Consider the following 23852-nt stretch of genomic DNA (forward strand, 5'->3'; position numbering starts at 1 on the left):
TGATTAACATTATTATTAAAACTATATGTATTTTTTAAAATTAATCTTTATTTTTTATGTACTTAAGATAAGATAAGATAAATCTTTATTGTCATGAACACAACAAGGCGAACGTGAAATTTGTTTTCCTTGATGCTTTAAAGCATGGCCTACAATATATAAAACATTAAAAAATATCAATAGGCCTACAATACATTAAAACTATATTAGTAAAAAAGTTATGTTTACAGAAGGAATAAAAAACAAACTATCTTTGAAATGTTGAGTTGTGGACAAATGATTTCCTACATCGAATGGTATTATTGCACATTAAAAATTCTACCTGATTTATTAACAACACAGGGAAAAATTTCATTTTAAAATTTTGTTTAGCAATTATTGCTAATCAAACTGATTTTTTAGTCGAGAAACATAGTTTTGTATTGTCTTTTTTGCTATACAATTTTAGAAATGTGTAGCAATAAGGTTGTTTTGTATAGCTTTTTGCTATGCTACACTGGCGAAATTATTCCTGCAACATATTTATCATTCAATGGGTGTGAGTTATCTTCCATTATTTTCTTAACATCGCGCCTGTAAACTGCGTCGATAACATTGACATTCCTTCAGACTATTGTACCAAACAACACAGTTGAAAGTTACAACACTAAGAATAACACTCTGGTGAAACAAAAAAAGTACATCATTAGGCCTGTCCATTGAAATTCAGCTTTCTGAGAAGATACACTCGTTCATTTTATGTTTTATCTGAGGGACAATACTCCGTTTAATCACTTTTCCTTTACTTTTATTTTAATTACTCTGTGTGTCACTGTTTCAAAAGTGTAGCTTCCAAATAAAAAATTACAGTAGGCCTATACTCTTACTTTTGGAAGTGAGATATCCCAACGAGAATAAAAGTTTCACGGCAGCCGTGCGAATATCCCAACGATAAAAACGTTTGATTGGGTCAATCACGTGAGTAATCCAGGGTGCTGCTAGCTGCTGCTCTGCTGCTGCTGGCTGAGAGCTCGAGCAGCACGGAAGACCGGAAGACTGCGGAACAATTTATCTAAATTAATTTTTAAATTACATTACTTTTATAGTATTGATAAGATGGATGAAGTAGATAACATAATAATTCACACGTTCCGCCAGATTGGGTGGTAAGATTTGACATCAAGAATCAAAAATATTTGGCTAGCCTAGGCCTAGCTGTAAAGAAATAAAGGCCTGCTGTAGCTAGCTAGGCCTCTCCCAAGCTAGCACTAGTAGTAGGGCCTACCTAGGCCTAGCTAGAGTAGAGAGAGAGGGGGCCTGGCCCTTCTTGCTAGCAGGGCTACTCACCAAGCTAGACTCTAGTCTTGGCTTAGCCTTGGTTAGCTACCTTTCCCGTCATAGACCTATCCAACAGTATACACTACAGTACGTATTATTTATGCAATTTGAAATGCAGTGCACAATTTGTTGAACACAAAATAAAAACACGAAATGTATTATTTATTAATATAGGCTAGAGGCATAAAAGGGGGAAAGCCTCGTATTCACTCATCTGCACTCAATCCATCTGGTCGCACCGGCACTACCTCGCCACCCATCCATGCGGCGGCGAGAGGATTGTGGCTTCTGTTTATAGTTTTTTAGGCTAGCTAGAGCCTGCCACCACATTATTATTATGATTAAAAAAATCTTTGATTTTGATTATCTTTCAGTGACATTGATCCAGACATACAGAGTCTACAACAATTCTCAACTGACCTTACTGTAGAGGCCGTGGCAAGATGTCTACGAATAATAGACGACAAAATAACCGTGCCAAAGTCTCTTCCACCCGGCATGTCGGCACGGTTCCGGGTTGGAACCGACCTTGCAAATGCATGCATGGTTAGTACTAACTATCTATAAATGAACTTATGTGATGGAAAAATTTGGTAAATCGAATACTCAAGTGTACAAGCTAGTTAAAGAAAGTTTTCTTGTATTGTAGTCATAAACCAGACTTGACAATATTCAGAAATTTCTGAGAGTAATATCTGGTAGCATATCAACATGCAATGTTTAGGCATGTAATTCATTAATTTATTTTTGTTTCCATGAACAATAAACCATCAAAGAACTGATGACATCAACTTATAAAATGGTAAACCTCCTTAACAAAAAGGGCAAAAAATAAACAAAATATGGTTCTCAGTAAAGTAGTCCTTTGACATCACATCTCAAACCAATTATTGGTATTGATTTTTCAATGTATTTCAAAATTTTGTATCAAATAATACAAAAAGGAATTAAAACAGTTAAAATTTAATAGAAAGTTATTCCAAAAAATATATAATCATCTAATTTTTTATTATTTTTTTATACAAGTCATTAGGATACAAAGGTGAAATCGGTTATCAGACTTTCTTGTATGCCAATGAGGCAGATATACGGAAAGTGCTTATGTTTCTTATTGAGAAACTACCAAAAGAGACATCAACAACAGCAGATGAACCTCTAGGTATGTAAAGAGCTATAATGTCATACATTTAAAGATGTATTGTCCCTTTGTCAAATTCCAAAAAAAAAAAAAAAAAAAAAGATTTTGAAAAAAAGTGGGTCATTTTGAAGTATCATAATAGTTTAATTAGTCAAAAAAAATATCATTTAACTGAAATACAGACGTTTTTTGGTTAAAAGTCAAAGTTTTTGATCGAAACATATCATAATGCAACGTGCTTATTTGGCTACTCTGTATGCATTAATCATATAACTTTCTCGCGATCTCTGTGAAAACACCTTCTCAACCGTGACGAGTTGTAAACAATCCTAATTAGCATCATGCATAATGTATACTCATGGTTTGAAATCTTTGTTTACTTTCGCTCGCGACAATTTTCCAGACAAAATGTAATCAAATAAATTTAGCTGTTAATTACGTAAAATTGTTGTTTTTGGCTCGAATTTTTGACTTAAAGTGAATAACTTTAAAATTACTTTGATATGGCCAGTTTAAATTTAGAATATTTTGATCTTCATTTTTTTGTGTTTCAAGGGACAATACATCTTTAAGCTAAATTAAGCTTGATTCCCAGTAGCATTCAACACAAGCTCGTAAGCGCAAATAATTGGACCAATCAGGATCTGAACTGTTCCTGGTGATTCGACATGTATGCCCTTGCATTGTATTTCAGTGGGAACCAAGCTGTAAGCTGAAACATTGAATAAAATTGTTAGGTACACTTTAACAAACTGCACAGGTAACTAATACCTTACCAAGTAGCGAGATGTGTTGTAACCTGTAATTGATGTATTCGGTCCTCTACAGATATGACCCACATATCGGATATACTGACTGTATATGCAGTCCCTCAAGGAAGATTTTCCAACAATTTCACATATCCTTTTGTTGGAATATACAAGTCTGTAGATATCCTCATCTGGTTGGTCAGCCTCATTCTTTGCCCTGTCAAACCCTCTCTTGACCATCTGTCTCAATATTTTATGCCAACACGATTCCAACTTCTTTATTTCATTCTCATTTAGAAACCATGCTTGTGTACCATAATAAGAGCCTGGATCTTACGCAGGCCTCTAAAACTTTCTTGTCTTCATATAGACATCATGATCTTTTAAAACTTCTTTTAATTCATGGAACTTTCCTACAGCACTTGATGTTCTATGGTCAGTGAAGCAGGCAGCCATCCTCTCTATTTGTGATTGTATGCCCTAAATAAACAAAGTCTCTTACATTTTCAATATCCACTCCATTTATGTTTACTAAGGAACTTTTTCTCTGCTATAGAGAATCCCTAATTAAGGGGACACCTTCATGACCCAGCAAAGTGTCCCTTTAATAGAGGTTTCTCCTTAGGGTTGTCCATAGTTTTAAAACATATATATCCCCTTGCCTCATATTTTCGAGAAAGTGCCTCTTAAAGATGTAGGTGTCCAGGCGGAACCAGGATTTTTAAAAAGGGTAGAAGTGAGTGGAGGCAGAAAGTATTTGAGCCATAGGAAATCCCTCCTTCCTCCCAGGGTGACGCCTGTGGTGAAGCGAATTATGTAAATGACACCCCTAGATTTTTGTTAATGGTACTATCGGACATTCATGATAAATAACACCTAGTTTAATTGTTATATCGATAAACACTGAATAAAATGTGAACAGTCTCGCTTGTATATTTTCCAATTTCCACAATAAAAAAATGTACACACAACACCCTAATTTATAGCAAATAACATTTTAAAAAATAAGGTTTATAAAACTTTTTTTTCAAATTTTTATTTTTGTAGGTAAATCTGCTCTTCTCAACCGTGCTATCTCAAATGCCATTATGGAGCAGTTGCATAGTCCATGGCTTCCACCCCATTGTAAACGAAAGGGTTACCGATGGAAGAACTCAACTACATGGAGTAAAGAAGTATGTTAATAATTCTCTACATCCTTAACATAGACTCGCTTACCAAGTCCAATTTTTGGAGGGAAACCTTTGAAAAATATCCAGCTATATTATGAATTCTGATTGGCTGGGATTTCAGTTTTGAGATGCTTGACTGAATTTCTTGCCCTACTTTTGAGTTAAAAATTGTAAAATGTTGTGCTTAAAATAAATTGACATACATGTAAATAATAAGCCCCTTTCACACAGATAATTGAGGAAAAAGGGAATAGTGTGGCATATTTTTGTCTGACGTCTGATCTATGTGAGAGAAATGTGCTCTAAAGGTTTGTTCCTACTAGAGACGTATTGCAAAGACGTAAGCGCACCGCAAGTAATTTAACCAATCACGACGCAATGGATCATCTGAACTGTTGCTTAAGATGTGTCAACTTGCGTTGTGCCTACGTCCGTATGTTTCGTTAAGGATGTAAGCCTAAATGCCTGCTTGTGTCTGAAAAGATAAATACTGTTTTCATATGTTTTTAATGGAAAGAGTGTGAAGGAGGACAAACCTATTCCAAATTTATTAGATAATTATCTGCTAAAATACAGCAATACTTAGATCTGTATGTTTTTTTAAAGGGTTGTCGTGGCTTGCATGGGTTTCATAGTGTAAATGTTGCTATTCCTCAAGGCATGGGAGATGTGACAAAGAAAGTACCAAAAGGTAGACTTTTATTTTCAGTAGTTTTATATATAAAATGAACACTACAAAAGGCAAAATACTTGCTTTTTATTACACGCTAATATTTATATGCAAAATGTTTTCTGTTTAGGGATAAATTCCTGTTAATATATTAAGTATATCATTTGTCTCTGTTAAGAATGCATAGATAACTAACAATATATAGAAGTTAATTAGCTTAATATTTTTTAGTAGCTGGTTGAGGCTGAGTATATATTATGCAATGCTAGAAAAAGTTCCCTTTTGTCGTACTGAGAGATGCCTGCAAGTCGGCTATTCCAGCCCTAATCAGACTCCTTAATGATCAGCTTTTATCCTTTTTTTAAATATTTTTGGATGTCCTTAACTCAATTTTATATGAATGTTGTTTACTGTTTTTATATTTAATTTTCTATACATTTTATACAATTTCACATATGCATATATTTTCTTATAAATTATAACCTTTTTAATATTATTTGTTACGGTTTTAGCCTTTTGGCTATTTGTATCATTGATCGTCTGTTTTTGGACAATAAATATAACTGCAAATTGAAATTAAAATTACCGATTACGATAGCTTTTATTGTGGTATTGTGGCTTTGAAAATATGTTAGGTTTTAAAATACTTGTCTGGGCCATGAAATTGGTGATGTCATTATGTATCTTTGACAGGTAGTTCATTGTAGAGTATGCTGGTTACCCATTACTACAACCGATTAAAGAAAAACAAATTAAGATACTTGAGGCCAATGAAGGCACATATTATGTTACTATGAGAAACTGTATTAAATACTATTTTTTTCAGATATTAGGAATTATTATGCAAATCATTTACCACTAGTCTCCAAGCAGCCTGGTCGACGGGAAAACCTGGCAGCTTCTCTGATGGAAGCTAATGCATCTCAGTTAGCAAAAGCTCTAGAACGTGAAACGGAATGGAATACAGTTGGGTTACATTCACGCCTATCTCCACAGGTTAGGGAGCATTTGTAATAGTAGTAATAGCAAGACAGTCGAACAACAGGACACTGAGCTTGCCTTGGCAAGATAGGAACAGTCCTTTGATCTTATGTCTGGCTGCCACAAATACCAACAGTACTGTACTATGTACATGTTCTCGGCGGTGCATGGTGCCTGTTAAGGGGTGTGGAACAGATCGTGTTGCAGCCACAGATAAACTATGCTCTCCGTAGCTCAGCATCATGTTGGCTAGAAATTTACCTTTTTATCTAACTAGCAAGCTTTGCAACAAAATTAAAAACCCAACTACCAAGTAACCAACATTTTTGGAGAATTGATTGATTCTAAAAAAAGTAATAATGTCGGAAATTACAACTAGTAATCGTCAACTAGTTCTGACATTTAGCAATTATGTAAACAATTTTTAAAATATGTAAAAACCTACTAGCAAATTGCTGAATAAGTTTATCTGAATTCATCCTCTGTTTGATATGCATCCATAGTTCAATCTACTTTTTGTGATGTAATGCGGGCAATCGGAATTCGGGAATGTTAATTCGTCCAAACAGAATTTGCTTAGTAGAAAAAATGATAACGCACAGTTTTCAAAAGTTAAGCCCACTAACTTTTCATTTTTTTAAAAAGTACTATCTATATTTTTGTAGGAATATCAAGCTCGTAAAAAAGAGCGTTTACAGAAGAAAATAGCCGAGCACCTCCGTCAAGGACTGACGAAAGCTGAAGGGTCATCTGGGTCAGGTCAATCATCCGACCTTCTTCAAGTTCTTAATGAATTTAGTGATAAAGGTGCTAGCAACCAAAACAAAGGCTCTAGGTTTACTCATGCGGAAAAATTACAGTTTGCTCAGGTGAGGAATAATAACATTATATTGAGTTGGTATTTATAATATGTTTCTTTCAACTGTCTGAAAGTGCATTGGACTAGACGTTGCACAGACGACAACTATTATTTCATGTAATTGTCCCTTTGTGTCTAGCTGCCACTTATGTGTCTGTCCACAATGAAATGGGTTAAAATGGACCATTCCACTGTGGTAAATGGATTCCTAGTTTTTAGTCTTAATGTGTGCTACCATATTTGGTTATTTCGTTGATAAATTATTTTATGTATTTAAAATTTGGTAATTTATATCAAAAGTAATAGTAGTAATAGCTCTGTCTACACTATCAAACTAGTTTAACAAAAAAAAAGTGTGAAACTTTATGTGAACAATATTTAATGTGCCAATATATGGACATGATGATGTCATATCACTACCATATTTAGGCATATCACTACCATATTTGGACATATAACTACCATATTTGGGCACATCGCACTTAAAATGAATGAATAACAATGTATGCTTTAAAATTATGGCCAACCCTATTCAGGTGACATCCCTGTTAAGAGGACAGTTTGTTGGTTTGTCAAAGGTGCCCCTTAACACTTTGACTGCCAAACACGAAGATCTTCGTTTTTGGAAACACAACGCTTGACTGCCAAAAACGAAGATCTTCGTTTTTCGCGTTTTTTTACGAAATCCGGTAGATAGGTTAATTATTGGTATATACTATAAATATGAACACTATATTCGGTCTGGACCGTTAATATTTTACAATTTGAAAGTAACTAATCTGGTTACGAACGACTGTCAAAATGGTACCTGTCGAAATAACAAACACCGCGCATCACAGTAGCGCGTAGAGCGATGGCTTGGCGCATTGTGTATCGGTCGCGCGCTAGCTATGCCGCCGAAGCATTACAAAGGTTTTTGTGGATTGACATGTTTGTTTGTTATCTGAATAAAAAATAATGGAGTCATTTTCAATATGAAGTCTTTAATTTTATTATTGTATATATACCCTAATTGTTTTGGTGTTTTACTGAAAGTGACCGAGTTTCACGCAACCTACTATCTCCTAGGCCTAGGCTAATAGTACTAGGCTAGCCTAGCCCTAGTCGTAAAACGGTTCCGGACCAACTTTAGGCCTGGTTAACTAGGCCTGGTGTCTTTACTATGTGGATTTTGGCGAAACATTGATGTAAGATTTATGATTTATAAAATGTAATACATTTTTCGATAGTGATAACTTGTTTTTATAGGCCTATCGGTGCCGTGTAAGTAACTTTTTCGTTTGTTGATCTCACCGGGCGATATTTTCATATTGTGATGTCTTGCACAAAATCGCGAATATCTCGACTTTCTTGCGCGAAACTACGAAAAATTCAAAAAGTGGGTTACGTTCATTTTACTATTACGATTTACATATTGCGATTTAAAAATCGTTCTTGGTACCATTGTAAAGCTAAAATCTTTATGATTATTTTAGTCTAAATTACATATAAATCAGATCACATATATGGTTTCAATCAGCTTTAATAAAAACATCGAATTGGGCTAAAAACGCTGGCGGTGGCAGTTTCTAACTGGAAAAACCTCTGGCAGTCAAAGTGTTAATAGGTGTTACTACTGAAAAATATATATACTTGCATGTTTTTAACCTCTGCATATATCTATATGTTGGATCTTGTATAGATTACCATTTTAAATTAAACTTTATACAGTGAAACTAACTGTACAATGTGTGCTACCATATTTGGTTATTTCGTTGATAAATTATTTTATGTATTTAAAATTTGGTAATTTATATCAAAAGTAATAGTAAAAATAAATGAACATTCAATAGTATCACTGAAACGTGCGAGCAGGAAGTGCTTTGAGTGGTTGATGACGTTGTTTTTGTATCGTAAGCGCTGTACCTTAAATCTTTGTATCAAATGCAAGATTGGTGTCATAGGCAGGGACATTCATTGATCTTTTCCTATGCAGTTGCATATGATACAAAATGTACACTTATAAAGAAAAAAAATGTATACAGCGCTATTTTTTAAAGATCAAAGCACAGCCATTATTCAGACCGATTTATAATTGCATAAAATTCGGTGACCAGTGATAAGCCTCATTGACACAAATTGTGGTACTGCACTGCCCTGCATATGATGCAGCAAGGTATGTTTCGTAGGAGACAATTTGTTCAAGGTGTCAACAAAAGGGACAGCTAAAATAGATGTTTTAGGTTTTATTAAGTGCACACGGTAGAACTATGTACATTGAACCTTTTTTTTTCTCATCCAAGAAAGACTTATTTAACCACCAGTATTAATGAAAAATGACTATTTAAAAAAAAATTAATCTTGGTTTTGTTTAAATATTAATGGGTAATCAAAATGTAGCATTTTAATATTTCTTTGTTTTGATTTCCAGCCAGAAGACCAAACAGTTTCCCAGATAGGTATTGGGGAAGGCTTACCAACCGCAGATACTGAAGAGGTATGTTGTGTCTTTATCGTATTTATAAGAGGGTCCTATATTTTTCTAATTTTCTTAAAGATATATTGTCTCCCTGAAAAAATATGCCATTTTGATGTTCCATAATAAACAAAAATTTGATCTAGCAGCCAATTGGTTGGTTTTGTCTTTTTATAAGTTATTTTTTTTTCTGCAGAAGTTATTAAAACTACAAAAAATGCCCTATTCAAAATCTGATTTTATTAATCTTTATTTTTAATGTTTTTTGGGGACATTACATCTTTAAATGTCTATCCTGCAATTATATAATTTCTCCACTTTAGCATAGATGCTAGAATCTTGTCCTATATGTAACTTGGCTAGGTGATGTGGTGACATTGCCCTCTAATCCTAAAGTATAAGGTTTTAAATAGATAAGAGAAGTACAAGTTCATTTACTGATCCTCCACTTTTACTAGTCACAAAATAATAGGGAGGCCTTCAATTAACTTTTAAAAAAACTAAAAATGAGGTACATACAATCAAGCTTGTTTACAATAGTCCAGGTGTGAAATATGGTGAATTGAGTACAATTATTTATATTTAGTCGTATTTTATTGAAATTTTTAACTGGCCAAGTAGAATTACTATTCAACTATTTTACTATTCAACTGGTCCGCCACACATTTAACTGTCCATTGGCCGGAAGACCAGTGTTATTGCGAACATCATGAACTATTTTTGCCCTAAACCTCAAAGGAGAATGTTTATCCTGTAATTGATGAGTATAATTTAGATGTTTGATGTATGAAATAAAAATAATGCCACATTTAGGCTGCATGATTTACATCCTATACTTGTGTGTGTGTAGTCCAAATTTTGTTCCGGTGGTGTCCAGTCAAGCAGAAACCCATGCAGTCAATAAACTATGAATACAGTCAACTCTCGTGCATTCCTTCAACAAATAAGTCGGTATTTCCGATTGTGTGATTAGTTACGGTAAACGTGTAATCCAAACAACATCATTTTGATTAATTAATTATTAATTTTTTTATTAAAATTTACAAAAGATTTTGAAATAGCTAATATTTTTTAGTTGCCATGTTTCGAAGAAAATTTCACACTCAATCGAATGAAAGTTATCCCATAATTCTCAGACATGCTGAAGTTATTGATAATCGCCCTTATAAACACAGCAGATATGTTTGGAAGGATAATCTGGCCATTGTTGATCAATGCATATGGTCAAGTAACCGTTTTAAAGGAAATGCCATTAAATCTCACATTGTTAATGAAATGTTATGATTATTATTATAATACTTCCCCAAATTTGTAAACTCTTACAAAACCAGAATTTAATTATGGTTTCACACCGGGTCATAAATTGTTATCTACCATTGTGTTCTGAAAACTACGTCGTCGTATAAAATGAAAATTGTTTTGGCTAGCCCTAAGGTACTGGGTTTTACCACACATTGAAGTAATAAAAACAATTCTCGGAGGTAAATACGATTAGAATTTAATAGCCAATTGGTAAGAACCACATCATTATTACTGTACTTCCTCAATTAATAATTATTTTTCATGTTTATCATTGACATCTTTACCCTGATGTATTTGTGGTTTTAGCATTTTGAAAATACATCGCCACTAGTAAATTAAGATATGAATCTTACCATCATGATTTATTATCCAATAAGAAACAGGTTATTCCAAATAAGGGCATAATTCAAAAATTATTTAACATGATGTTGTTTGCTTGTGCATTTGTCTTATCTTTCCATAAAGTTTACAGTTGTTTTTAATTGTACAATCCATGTTTCATATCAAATCAATCTCTTTATTCATCTCATAAAAAAAACAATACTCATAACATAAGGAGAAAAACGAATTTAAAGAAGATGAAAGGGACCTCCTGGAAACCCCAAGGGACATGTGATAGGAACTAAGTAGTTACATTAAATAGATAAATTTAAAAAAAAAAGCTGTATAGACGAATAGATCATGACAGGATCAACAGCATTGATAGGTGTTTAATAAGTTCTGGCTAATTATTTGGAACTACTGTAATTTAAACTAGAAATGGCAATATTTGTCCTGTTTAAAAAAATGGGTCAGCCTACTATGAAACTAAAGCAAGAAAATTACTATTACAATATTTTTGCTTGCTCTAATAGCTTATTGTGAGTTAATATATGAATATTATAAATCTTTTATATTAAATAATAAAAAGATTTCCATTTTGATATTGTTAGTTACTTACAGTATCTCAATGAATTGGAATTTTCCTAACGCTTCTAAAAATTTCCTATTGGAAAGTTCTAGGCTGTGCTATTTATGTTCACCATACATGTATCCGGAAGTTCAAAATCAGTTTTAAGCCCATCCCCATGTCAATTTCATTGATGTCATCAATTTCTTAGATAATCCCTTTGATAGATCAATTTTAATAACATTAAACGTAAAGTATGTGAAGTACAAACAACATTAGAGCTTCAACTCAAGAGAATTACCATCTGTGCTGTTAATACAACATTATTAATTATACCTATTTATATAATATTAATACAATTTTGTCAGTATCACTATCAACATGCAACTATAGTATAGTACTTGTTCAATTATGTCACAAATAGTATTTCAATAGAAAAGGGGATCTCTTTGATAGGGGATTCCCCTGAATAGAGGGCCCCTTTGATAGGGGTGTCCCCTGAATAGAGGCGTCCCTTTGATATGCGAGTGCGCCCTGAATGGAGGGGCCGCTTTGATATTGGCGTGCCCTGAATAGAGGGGCCCTTTGATAGCAGTGTCCTTTGAATTGAGGAGTTCCTTTGATATTGGCGTGCCCTGGATAGAGGGGCCCTTTGATAGCAGTGTCCTCTGAATAGAGGGGTTCCTTTGATAGGGAAGTGCCCTGGATAGAGGGGTCCCTTTGATAGCAGTGTCCCCTGAATAAGGGGTTGCTTTGATAGGGGCGTTGCCTGAATAGTAGTGTCTTAAAGGAGAGGTTCTCTGTATATAAAACTTATTTCCTTTTTGTAAAAGATAAATTCATAATTTATGTATTGTAATACCTGTATACAGTATAATAACATCAGTTTAAAAAAACATGAAATGAGGCTGGAACAAATTTAGTGAAAAGTAAGATTGTGAGAACAAAGAAAGTGTATAAATAACTTTCAGTGGGTTCCTTTATTGTATGAATTAGAAAGCCAAAACATAGAATTAGTCTGAGAAAACAACAGGCAAAAAATAGAACACTGCATAAGTAAAATGTACTGCTTTTTACAATAATAATTAGGTTTAGATAGTAGAATAATGAATCAATGTAGGATTTAAGAAAATGTTATTTAATCCAAGTGAAGCACTCTTGAAATTTAGATTGTCATCAATAGATTAAAGTATACTTTAAAAACAGGATTAAAATGTAATCTACAAATTGTTATTCTTGATATATATTGAATAAACCTTAAGATGAGGAGGTCGACACTGAACCAAAAAATCAATTGAAATGTCTTGTGCTTTGAGCAATTGAATGCAACCCACGTTGCATTTTTACTCACAACAACACCCACAAAAATGTTAGTTACAATAATGTTATACAGACACAGGCTGATTCATTTAATTTTGATGAATACATTTATTATTAGATCTTGGAAATTTTCCTAGGAAATTTCCACACTGATACTTGACCTGTCTTTGAACTTTTAAAATCCTGCATAAAGTACCTGCATAAAACATTTTAACCAACACTAAAGTAAATTTAGATCAATATTTATTTGTCATATTTACTTCAATTAATGTGACTTATGACTCACCGAGGAGGAGGGAATAAAATAGCAGGTTTCTATTAATACGCAAAGTAAATGAAACCGAGTCTGTTTATTGTATTATGCAATTTAATAATAAATACAGTAAAATACCTATTTTATTCTGTATTACATTAATGTAAAGCTCTGTCTACACTATTAAACTTGATATTATGTATATCATCAATGTGATGTGGTTGCCCAAATATGGTAGTGATATAACAGCATCATGTCCATATGAGTACATCACATCACATCATTTTTTTGTCACATAAAGTGTGAAAGTCTAGATAGAGCTTTTACCACCCACAAAATACTACTTAAAACTAGCATTTTTTTTGTTCTTGGTGTAACGTCTAGATAGAGCTAATAGATAGCTCTAGTGTGCGCCGGGCTTAACTAACATTTTGTTGGTGTTCTTGTGGCAACTTGAATGTGTTTATTTTTGGTCAAACTAATGTTTGAATCTCGGCTTTCTTAAGACTTGATCAAAACGAAAACTTTACTGACATTGACAATAATAAATAGACCTTTTTAAAAAAAAAAGAAGAGGAAAAATCACAGATAAAAAATTATCCCTCTCTGCTTGCCTTTATGAATGACTATTGCACAGATATGTCCAAGATTATTTAAAGGTTTAATTGAATAATTAATTAATCAAATATTGATAATTTCTCACTCATTTCACAATTTCACAAATTATAACTACCTGTAATTTATAAAGCCCTGTCTACTCTATCAAACTAGTTTAACAAAAAATGTGATTTGCCTAAATATTGTAGTACAGTAATACTGTATGCTTAAATATGGTAGTGATATCATCATCATGTCTATATATTGGCACATCACATTTGTTGTCAAATAATGTTTGATAGTGTAGACAGAAGCACAAAACAGCTGTACTTAGAAGCTCTCCACTGATCATTGCATTAGGATGACTTTGTAATTCTGTTTGACATAACAAATACATAATAAATATAGAGTCTAATTAAAAATATTATTAAAAAGTTTTGTTAGTGTCTAAATCTCTGTCTACACTATCAAACTGTATGTGACAAAAAATGTGATGTGCCCAAATATGATAGCGATATCCCAAAATATGGTAGTGATATGACATCATCATGTCCATATATGGGCACATCACATTTTTTGTCAAACTAGTTTGATAATGTAGACTGAGCTTAAGAAAAGTGTCATTATGTGTTTCTGATAAAATAACACCAACAAAACAATTTCTATACATTTATTTCTATAATTTATTCTTAAAGTTTCAATCAAAATACAATATTAATATCTTAAAAAGTCACGTTTCATACTAGGTGCGATCTTGCATTTAAACAGCTTTGTCTAGATCCTCTGTTTATTAATATTTATGATATGATATTTTATTCATATTATTTTTATGTGAGAATAATTCCCTTAGAAATGAAGAAGCTGAATGTACTGTTACTGTAGCTCTGGAATTTAGGTCAGTTATATAGTGATAGTAAATAAGGTCACAGTTAATTTTAGCTCTATTTTATAAGTTGAAATGTACAACTACAAGACAAGAGATAGTGTAAGACTAGGTGGGTTATTATAACATTTTTATAATGGTGCCTTGGGCCAGACAAAAATTTTGGATTTCCCAAAAATGTTTTTTTTTTTTCATTTTACTTCTTTTCTATCTATTGATTTATAAGACAAAACAGAATGTGATGGTTAAGTGTGATTTATTACAACATACAGTCAACTTTACCAAAATAGGCACCTTGCACCAGACAAAATGTGGATTTTCTTGATTTAATTCTATACCTTGATGTACCCACTGTACATATCTTGATCTACCTTGATTTTGAGACTACCATGAAGCCGTAAATTGTATGTCCATCAAAAACTTTCTGACATGGAGCTTGGGTCTCTTAAAATAGAATTGATATATAATGTTACTGAATTCCAATGATATCATTATCATTCCATCATTTATCATCTCCACCATCATCAATCAGCAACTTCTCGGACCAAATTTAATTTAATAATAACAAACTAGTATGCAATCAATATTTTTATTTTTTTTTAAATGTTTTTCATACACAACTTGTCAATTATAAGATGGATAAACTAATTTATAATTATCTTGCTATATAAACTAAGACTCATTTGAGGCTTAGGGTGTGAAAGAGTTTTGAGTTATAACCTTGGCATTAGGTCCGGAATGAACCCTAGACCTTAGAATTGGAAGGCAAGCATGTTAACCACCAACATTTGGAAATTGTATAACAAAAATTACTATAATAGTAGTAGTTTTATTTTTTTTAAATTTCTTTTAAAGGAATTGAAAAGAAAGAAAGAGGAAGAGGCGCAATCATTGCGGGATAAATTGTTGGAAATTACAAGCAAAATAGATTCACTTGACCTAGATATGAAGAAGTTTAATGCAGGAATGCAACAGGTTTGTACACAGTTTATCAAGAACTCTCTAGAACCGATATTTGACAAATCATTCAATATCGCCAAATAATAAAGGTCATGTGACCCAATTTCTTCCAATTAGATTAGATTTTACTTGGACACAATATGAAAACTTATTGGTAACAAGATTTCACCAGCATGATAGTTGGCCAAACACTGTAGATAACAACAAATTACAATTTTTCTCATTTTTAGATGGAAGAACAGGCTTCTGTTCAGGAGAGATCAAACACAGAAAAAAAAGACGCATTCAAAGTAAAGAAAAGAACTTTGGATCTTCTACCCGACGCTGAAAACAACATAGCTAAGCTGCAGGTAAATAGACTCAACTCAGCGATATAATTGCTGTACCAAATTTTTTGGACCTCAATTTGTCATGTAATTTTAATGTCTGTTTTTTCCTCTGGGCATTGCTCAGGGGCCCACATAAGCTCCAGGGCCCCTAGGTGTAGCCAATGAGTGCTCATAGCCGTTATTCCAGGGATGAGGGCATATTCCCGTACTTCAGTTTGGGTGCTAGTGTTTTTACAGCACATGAAGTCTTTTTCGCGCTTTAAGAATTTAAAATTAACGTTTTAAATTTTTAATGATTATTTTTGCCCTAATCAAAATAAAATATCAATGGGGTTTGTAGATTTTTTATGGGTGTTTTTTTATACTTTCATTTTCTAGGGTGTGGTAGATGCTAGCGCCAGTCGTCTGGTGAACTTGGCCAACCAATGGGAGAAGCATAGAGCTCCATTGATAGAGGAGTACAGACAACTTAAGGAACAGAACACCAACATGGTGGTGAGTTTGACTTGCACTGTATTTTGGAGGTTAACAAACTTGTTTTTTAAACCTAGGGTATTATGTAGATCTCTCTTTTATTTGGTCCTGAAGGTGTCACCTTAAAAGGATTCTACTTATTGTTTTAAATGCCATACAATAAGGATATATACTAAATTACACTTTGTTTTTGTATGTAGTCTGAATCACAGAGGAAACTTGAAGATATTAAGTCTCTGAGAGAAAAGATGAAAGAATTAGCCGAGGAGACGCGTGGAAAGGAAGAAATGCTAAAACAATTGGTTAGTGGTTTATCTATTAATAAATATAGTTCCACAACCATATTAAGTTAACAGCTCTTTTTTATCCTCATCCTTCTTTTAAGTGATCCCTTAAATATGACCTAACTGTCCACTTCTCATACTTCTCGCATAATGAACTATTACTCGAAATTGAGTGTCTCCAAGTAACCACCCTCTCATAGACAACACTGTCCTAAAGTTGTAGGCAACCATTTCTCATTAGTTAATGAATCTTGTAAAATGATCACTTCCTGATCTCTGATCTGATCAAATACTGTTTTGTATCTCTCTCGAGTATTTTGTACATACTATTACAATACATACATTCCATTTTGGATAGTTTTAAGAGGTGACCGTCGGTGACCTTATTTATGTCTTTTTCACATACAGGCCGGGGAGTATGAAAGAATGACCAAAGATGTAAACCGCTCAGCTTACACTAAAAGAATTTTAGAAATAGTGAGTAATATTAAACGGCAAAAACAAGACATTGATAAAGTAAGTATATGTTACATTTAATACCATATGTATGACTTGAGTATAATCCTATGCTCAAGTATAATCCCCAAATTTAGTCTAAATCTTGTACCAGCCACCCCAATTTTATTGCTAGGGTGACCTTACTTGATTATATACAATTAATTTTTGTATTTAGTACTGTATATACTAGCTTTTGCTTTAAAATTTGGATGTTTGGTGTACTGTATATAGGCTTTGATTGATATTTTATGCCACAAAGACAAACAAAATGCCAGTTTATAAAAGCACATTTTTAGTTTTTGTCTACCAATTTCTTCTAACCCTAAAACCATATAAAGTATATGTTATGTCTTCCTTAATTCTGCAGAAATAAAGATAATGTATGGTAGTCAACGCACAGGGAATTTCCCATGCTAGTACATTATTATTGTTCAACACTGTGCACAAAGAGATATTTATATTCTGATTAGCTAGCCACATAAACAAGTACATTTAAGTAAAATATTATTCTAGTTTCTTATAGGAAGAAACTTACATTAGTTTAAGTGGTAATCGGTAATTTTTTGTTAGTTTCATTTTCTAAAAACTACTAACCTGATTTATTGTGATCTATCTAATGAAATAATGTTTAAATTCCCATAGTATTCCTTTAATAACATTTTTTTTAAATTTTGTTCAAATTATAATTTATATTACGAAATGTTTTGACTTAAAACCTATTCGTTGAACTTGAAAAAAACCTCAGTTAATTTATTTATGGCTGACGTCTGTCACGAATGACAGTGTCGGCCATTCATCTAAATGATGGATGAAACTAAGCCAGGGCTGCTTCAAGCACCTTCGTTGGTCCTGTCATTGATCAAGGGCTCGTCCAGTGCCCACCTTGACCAGAGGAAAGGCATGAACTAATATGTCTGACGTAGATAATAGAGGCAAAGGCCAATTTACATAGACAAGTGGTAAAGGTAAGCAGAAAATCGCATAGCTTTGTGTAAATGGTCATAAGGAATAACATAGCTTTTTTTCTACATGTATTACTGTTACTGCTTGTCTGTGTAAATTGGCCTTATGAGTCATCAATGTGTATCAGTTTCAGTTAATTACATACACACCATATAAAATGTTACACCTGCGGAAATAATTATTTTATACATGATCACAAGTCCTGCCCATTTATGCCAATTCAAACTGAACAAATTATCAATCATTTTTAGGATAATTAATTCCAAATTAAAACACAAAGATTATAAAAAATTCTGACATTACCCTTCTGCATAATTTATTCATTTAAAGTTTGACATTCAATTTTGATATATTGCGCACAATTACATTTGTAATGTTTGTTGACCTTGTTTTGACCTTTTCGTAGGTTTTGATAGATACAAAAACACTACAGAAGGAGATTAACCAATATCAAGGCAAGCTGGATAGGACATTTGCAGAAACTGATGAACTTATATTTAGGGTACGATACTTACTGTTTTTTTAAGGAGTATTATCTAAAATAGATTACTATGTAGCACAACCCTGACCAGCCCATGAGTTATTTTTTTAAACATATATCTAGTGGCGTAATGCAGAGGCCTCTCCTGGTTTAGCCATTTTTAACCGTTCGACATATTTTATAGCCCTTTTCTTATCTTTTTCTGGGCCCTGCTCTGTGGCCCCTATAAGTGCTAGGCCATTAAATCCATTACTTTACCGATAAATGCACAAAACTAGATTGGGGAAAAGCTCTAATTGTCCAGTAATATATAAATTGAAATAATATTGAAATAAAGATTATGATGTTATGTATTTGAATTTTTTTCTGAATATTATTAAACAATTAATAAAGACTTTAAACTTGTTTATAAATAATGATATTATTAAATTTAAATGATATGTTATGGTTATATAATTAATTGAAAAATAGTTATATAATATTGTGTCATCATCTTGAACTCGTAAACATGCCAACACAAAGTGACAGGAAAAACTATTTTTTTATTTATAGGATGCTAAAAAAGATGAAGCTGTACGCAAAGCATACAAATATTTAGCAGCGCTGCACGAGGTAGGTTATGTTTCATCATTATTAATATATAATTAATAATTAATATATGAAGTAGTAATTGGTTTTTGCCGCATCAGGAAATCAGTATTCAGATGTTTTTTCCATAATTTGTTTCCTAATACAAAAATTTGCAGACTGGTCTGTTGTGGGATTTGAACCTACAACATTCAAATAACTAGCCTGGCATTAATACCTCCAGACCACCAAAATATAACTAATTTTTTTTAAGTAGTAATTAAGAGGGTTGAAATGAATTGCCTGTTAGAAGCCAAACTAGTTCCATACTGTACATTGTTATACTATGCAAATTTATCCTCACAGAGCAGTATTAATTATTTCTGGGTGGGGATACAAATATCAGATATATTCCACTGAATAATGTTATTTATTCCCGTTTCACATCTGCATAAATTGTTACAACTTGGTTTGATCTCCCGATTTATTACACGTTTTCATACCCGAACCCTGAGAAATCTCGGAAGGAAAGCGTAGTTGCACGCTATTTGGTTACTATGATTGGCCAGTTTAATACCAGGGCAATACATGCGCACGCAGTAAGAACTCGGAACATCTCGGAAATCAAAAACACACCTCTCATCAGTGTGCTTTTCTTCCTGTGAAATCTCTGGAGATTCACACTATGCAAACCTGGTTACAACTTGTTACAAATTGCTACATTTTGCAGGTGTGAACAGGGTATTAGTCCAATAGTTTATTTGCTCAGTCAACAAATTTTCTGTTATTGTTTCAGAACTGTGATTTGCTTATTAAAACAGTGGAAGAAACTGGACAGGTTGCACGAGAGATACGAGATCTCGAAGATCAGGTAACCACAATTCACTTCAATTCAACTAATTTTTATAGACCTGTCGCCAATTTGACTATCATTTTTCACATTTTGTTGGGATATGCAATTTTAATAACAACTGGATCGAAAAAAAAGAAGGATTTACCTGAAAAAATTTTAATGAAACCAAAAAATACTTATATTGACTGTAAGACAATCAAAAATTAACCATTTCTTTTGTCTTTATATAAGTGAAAACAATTTTTTTTTTACAGAAGTGAATAATTTTATGAAAACTGGCCTATTTAAGACATCTTTAATGTTTTTATCTTTGTAGATTGAGACAGAGAGCAGAAACAAGACAACAGATAACCTGGAAAAAATTACTGAAGACTACACAATGATGAAAAAAGAAAATCAACAACTGGTTGCCAAGCTTAAGGGCAAGTGATCAGTTAGTCAGTGAATGGTACCTGTAACTAAACTTTGACCAGTGTTTGATATTCAATGACCAATTAGTCCAAGGTGGCTAAAGAGCAATATTTTGACCAAGGTCTTAAAATATTCAATCAATATTCAACTTTAAGGCAAGTGACCATTTAGGTTATGTTTGCCGAATGATTGAACCGGTTTTAATTAATTTGGCACTGGTCAAATGACCATCAAGTGACAAGTTGAAATATCAATCGGCCACTGACCATTAACCAATGCCAAATTGGATGAGAAAATGACCATTGATTTAAATTGACTATATGTAGTGTTAACTGCGCTGAAGTATAATTTTACACTTAAAAAGACCAGTTGACCAATCAAAAGCTTTTAATATTCATATATCATCCTCATTCTAATACTATCAATCAACGATAAAATTATTTTTTAACCCAGTATTGTATATGCTTGAGTGATTTGCATCCTGATGTGATCCTGTGTTTAGTATATAATCACCTTATTGGAAAAATTCACCATTCATCCTTTTATCATGACATTTCCCATGTCCTGCCTTATTTATACTGTTTAGTATTATCATCGCCCTGCTGAGAAAATCCGTCAACCTGCTAGGAAAATCCACCATTCTGCTGGGAGAATCCCCCATCCTGCTGGGAAAATCCATCATTCTCTGAAAAATCCCCATCCTGCTAGGAAAATCCCACAACCTTCTAGGAAAAGCTACCATCCTGCTGGGAAAATCTACCATCCTGCTGAGAAAAGCCACCATCCTACTTAAAAAAATCCCCCATTCTGCTAGGAAAATCTGTCAACCTGTTAGAAAAATCCCCCATCCTGCTGGGAAAATTTATCATCCTGCTGGGGAAAAGCCACCATCCTACTGGGAAAATACCCCATCCTGCTGGAAAAATCCACCATCCTGCTGGGAAAACCCCCATCCTGCTAGGAAAATTCCCCATGACCAATATTTTCCAACTCCACAATTACAGTGACATTTCCTATGTCCTGTTATTATTTTTACTGTTTAGTATATCATGGCCCTGTTTGGAAAATCCACCATCCTATTGGGAAAATCCACCATCCTGCTAGGAAAATGCACCAACCTGTTGGGAAAATCCCCATCACCAATGTTTTCCCACTTCCACAAGTAATATTATCTGTACAGTTTTGTAATTCATAATCAAGAGAGATAACTATTAATATTATGATATCTAACAGAGTATTGGCTAAATGCAGATAATTCTGAACCCATTGATATCATCTTTTATATGGTGACATTAGAATAACAGTACTACAGTAAGCGTACAATAGCTAAAAAAATTAGATATAAGAATGTGGTCTTTACAATGGCATCAATGTTTTTCGCAAAGCAAATTAGCCTAATAATGCCACATTTAGACACATGATTAATTGATTTCTGATATTCTGTACTTGTGTATGCATTACTAAAATAGTAGTTAATATATTTCATTTATAATGTATGGATAAACATTTATTCATTTTTTTTTACATGTTCATGTTGTGTTTTAATTTTATATATTTATCAAAAAAAATACCAATACTGACACCATCCCAGTTTAATATTTCACAACCCAAATATTTCTTTCAATTCATGTGACGCACTTTTACAGATAAAATGCTCACCAGACTGGAACACATTGTGTTATGTTTTGTATTGTTAGCCGTCAGTCACCCCACTTATATTGAATGGTGAAATACATAGTTGGTATTGTGTGCATGCTATACATACAGTGCATGTTCCTACAAAGGTTTTGACTTTATAGTAGACTTTACATGTAGATTTTTTTTTTGTACCACTTTCCAGCTATACTATATTGCCTTGTGCTTCCTGTTTTAGTTTTATTTTATTCAATACAAGTTATAAAGAATCATTAACAATGGTGTTAGATTATGATAAAATATTAGTAATTATTCTGGGTTAAGAATGAAAACATGTTGGCAAACAGGGCATGTTATATACAAAACCTCACTGACAGAAAAATTATTAAAGGCTTTTAAGAAGTCTAATTAGCAGTTGAAAACATAATAAATATTTTGGATGAAAGGAGCTCCTACTACAGTACACTTGGATCTTAATGGAGATACAAAATAAAGCAAAAAGCTAACTCAAAACGATAAAGTAAAACAGTCAGAAAAATTAGAAGAACTTTCGAGCAACACTAGCCCTTCATCTGTGCAAGTTGTTATATATATTTATATGCATCACTATATTAGCATGTTTTTTTTATCTATCTAAATAAGACAGAAAGAGGCAAATATGAAGTTTTTAATTCATATTTGTGGTGGTCCATTGTAAATTGCATTGAGCTTTCTATGCTTTATTAAAGTAGTTTTTATATATAAAAATTCAAAATTTCAAATATACAGTACTAAAAGTCATTAGCATTGATAAAGATTAATTGTGAAATAAAAATCATTATCACAGTAACATTGTTCATGTGTGTAAACATTAGGAGTACCGTATAATAGAAATTCTCATGCATGAATACAGTAGAATCCTATTAAGAAGATGCCTCCAAACTGTCCCTAATAGGGGTTGGAATGATAGTGTTAAAAACATACATTGTTCTTCTCTTGTTTAATGGTAAAGTGTCCCCTAAATGGGGGTGTTCCATTTTTGTACCATTAAAAGTAAAAAATAAATTAATTGAGCAGTAGTGATATGCACTATGTCTAATTTAATATGATGATCATAGTATTAGTCTGTGGTGCAGGATACAGATTTTTGAAATTATTAGGAGAGTCCAATGGGTTAAAAAATGGTAAAATAAAGGGCTGAACTCCATGCTTAACCCAATGTCCTATCCTTTGCATTGTAAATGTCGATGATGCCTCTACTCCTTGGATCTGCCTATCATTATTTTTTAGCAGTAGAAGAAATCATCAGAATTGTGAATTGTAAAACTGCCAGCTATCTTAATGTTTATTTTTAAAAATTGTCTGATTGTCAGTATGTTAATTGCATTATATATATCAAATTATAAAAGTAAGTAGAGAAACACATTTTTTCAGTAATACATTTTGTTTCTGTAAGGCAATATTTCAATTAAGATGTTATGTTATAATGAATCAATATTATAGTAAAAAAGATGTGAAATGTTTAAATGAAAATATATATTATTACATTAGCAGAAAGTTTTTGAACTCGTGCTTTATTTATTTTTTTATATTCAGAGAAGCTGGCAAATCGTTCAAATTGCGCATAACAACGGCACATAAATTTCAGCATATAAAAGTTCCTTGTACACACTGAATTCGATAGAGTTTCTATATTGTTATACCATGGATTATAAGAATATCTATTCTTTAATTCTTTATACATTATTCAACGGAATTTCGGAACTGATGAGCCGCGTCGTAAAGTACTGTATTTAAAAAAAAAAGTTTATAGACGTTGGGTGCGGTAATCAT

General features: G+C 32.8%; 1 protein-coding gene across 1 annotated transcript; it reads left to right on the forward strand.

The window, feature by feature from the left end:
- The first annotated feature begins 1012 nt into the window (after window positions 1-1012).
- LOC140049647 (coiled-coil domain-containing protein 22 homolog) lies at window positions 1013-23524 on the forward strand. The gene is made up of 17 exons (XM_072094592.1): window positions 1013-1145; window positions 1692-1863; window positions 2344-2476; window positions 4252-4379; window positions 4983-5067; window positions 5873-6042; window positions 6693-6896; window positions 9297-9362; window positions 15441-15560; window positions 15776-15895; window positions 16253-16369; window positions 16549-16650; window positions 17041-17148; window positions 18500-18595; window positions 19127-19186; window positions 19938-20012; window positions 20311-23524. Exons 1-17 carry the CDS (start codon window positions 1096-1098, stop codon window positions 20422-20424), a joined length of 1920 nt encoding a protein of 639 aa, XP_071950693.1. The 5' UTR covers window positions 1013-1095; the 3' UTR covers window positions 20425-23524.
- The last annotated feature ends 328 nt before the right edge of the window (window positions 23525-23852 follow it).

This window comes from Antedon mediterranea, chromosome 5 (assembly GCF_964355755.1).
Source record: "Antedon mediterranea chromosome 5, ecAntMedi1.1, whole genome shotgun sequence".
NCBI lineage: Eukaryota > Metazoa > Echinodermata > Crinoidea > Comatulida > Antedonidae > Antedon > Antedon mediterranea.

Bases quoted from the DNA above. Each gene is read 5' to 3' on its own strand.
- LOC140049647 (XM_072094592.1), top strand. From the start codon at position 1,096: ATGGATGAAGTAGATAACATAATAATTCACACGTTCCGCCAGATTGGG. The intron at 1,146-1,691 runs GTAAGATTTGAC...ATTATCTTTCAG, and splicing joins ACGTTCCGCCAGATTGGGTG to TGACATTGATCCAGACATAC. The intron at 9,363-15,440 runs GTATGTTGTGTC...TTTCTTTTAAAG, and splicing joins CAACCGCAGATACTGAAGAG to GAATTGAAAAGAAAGAAAGA.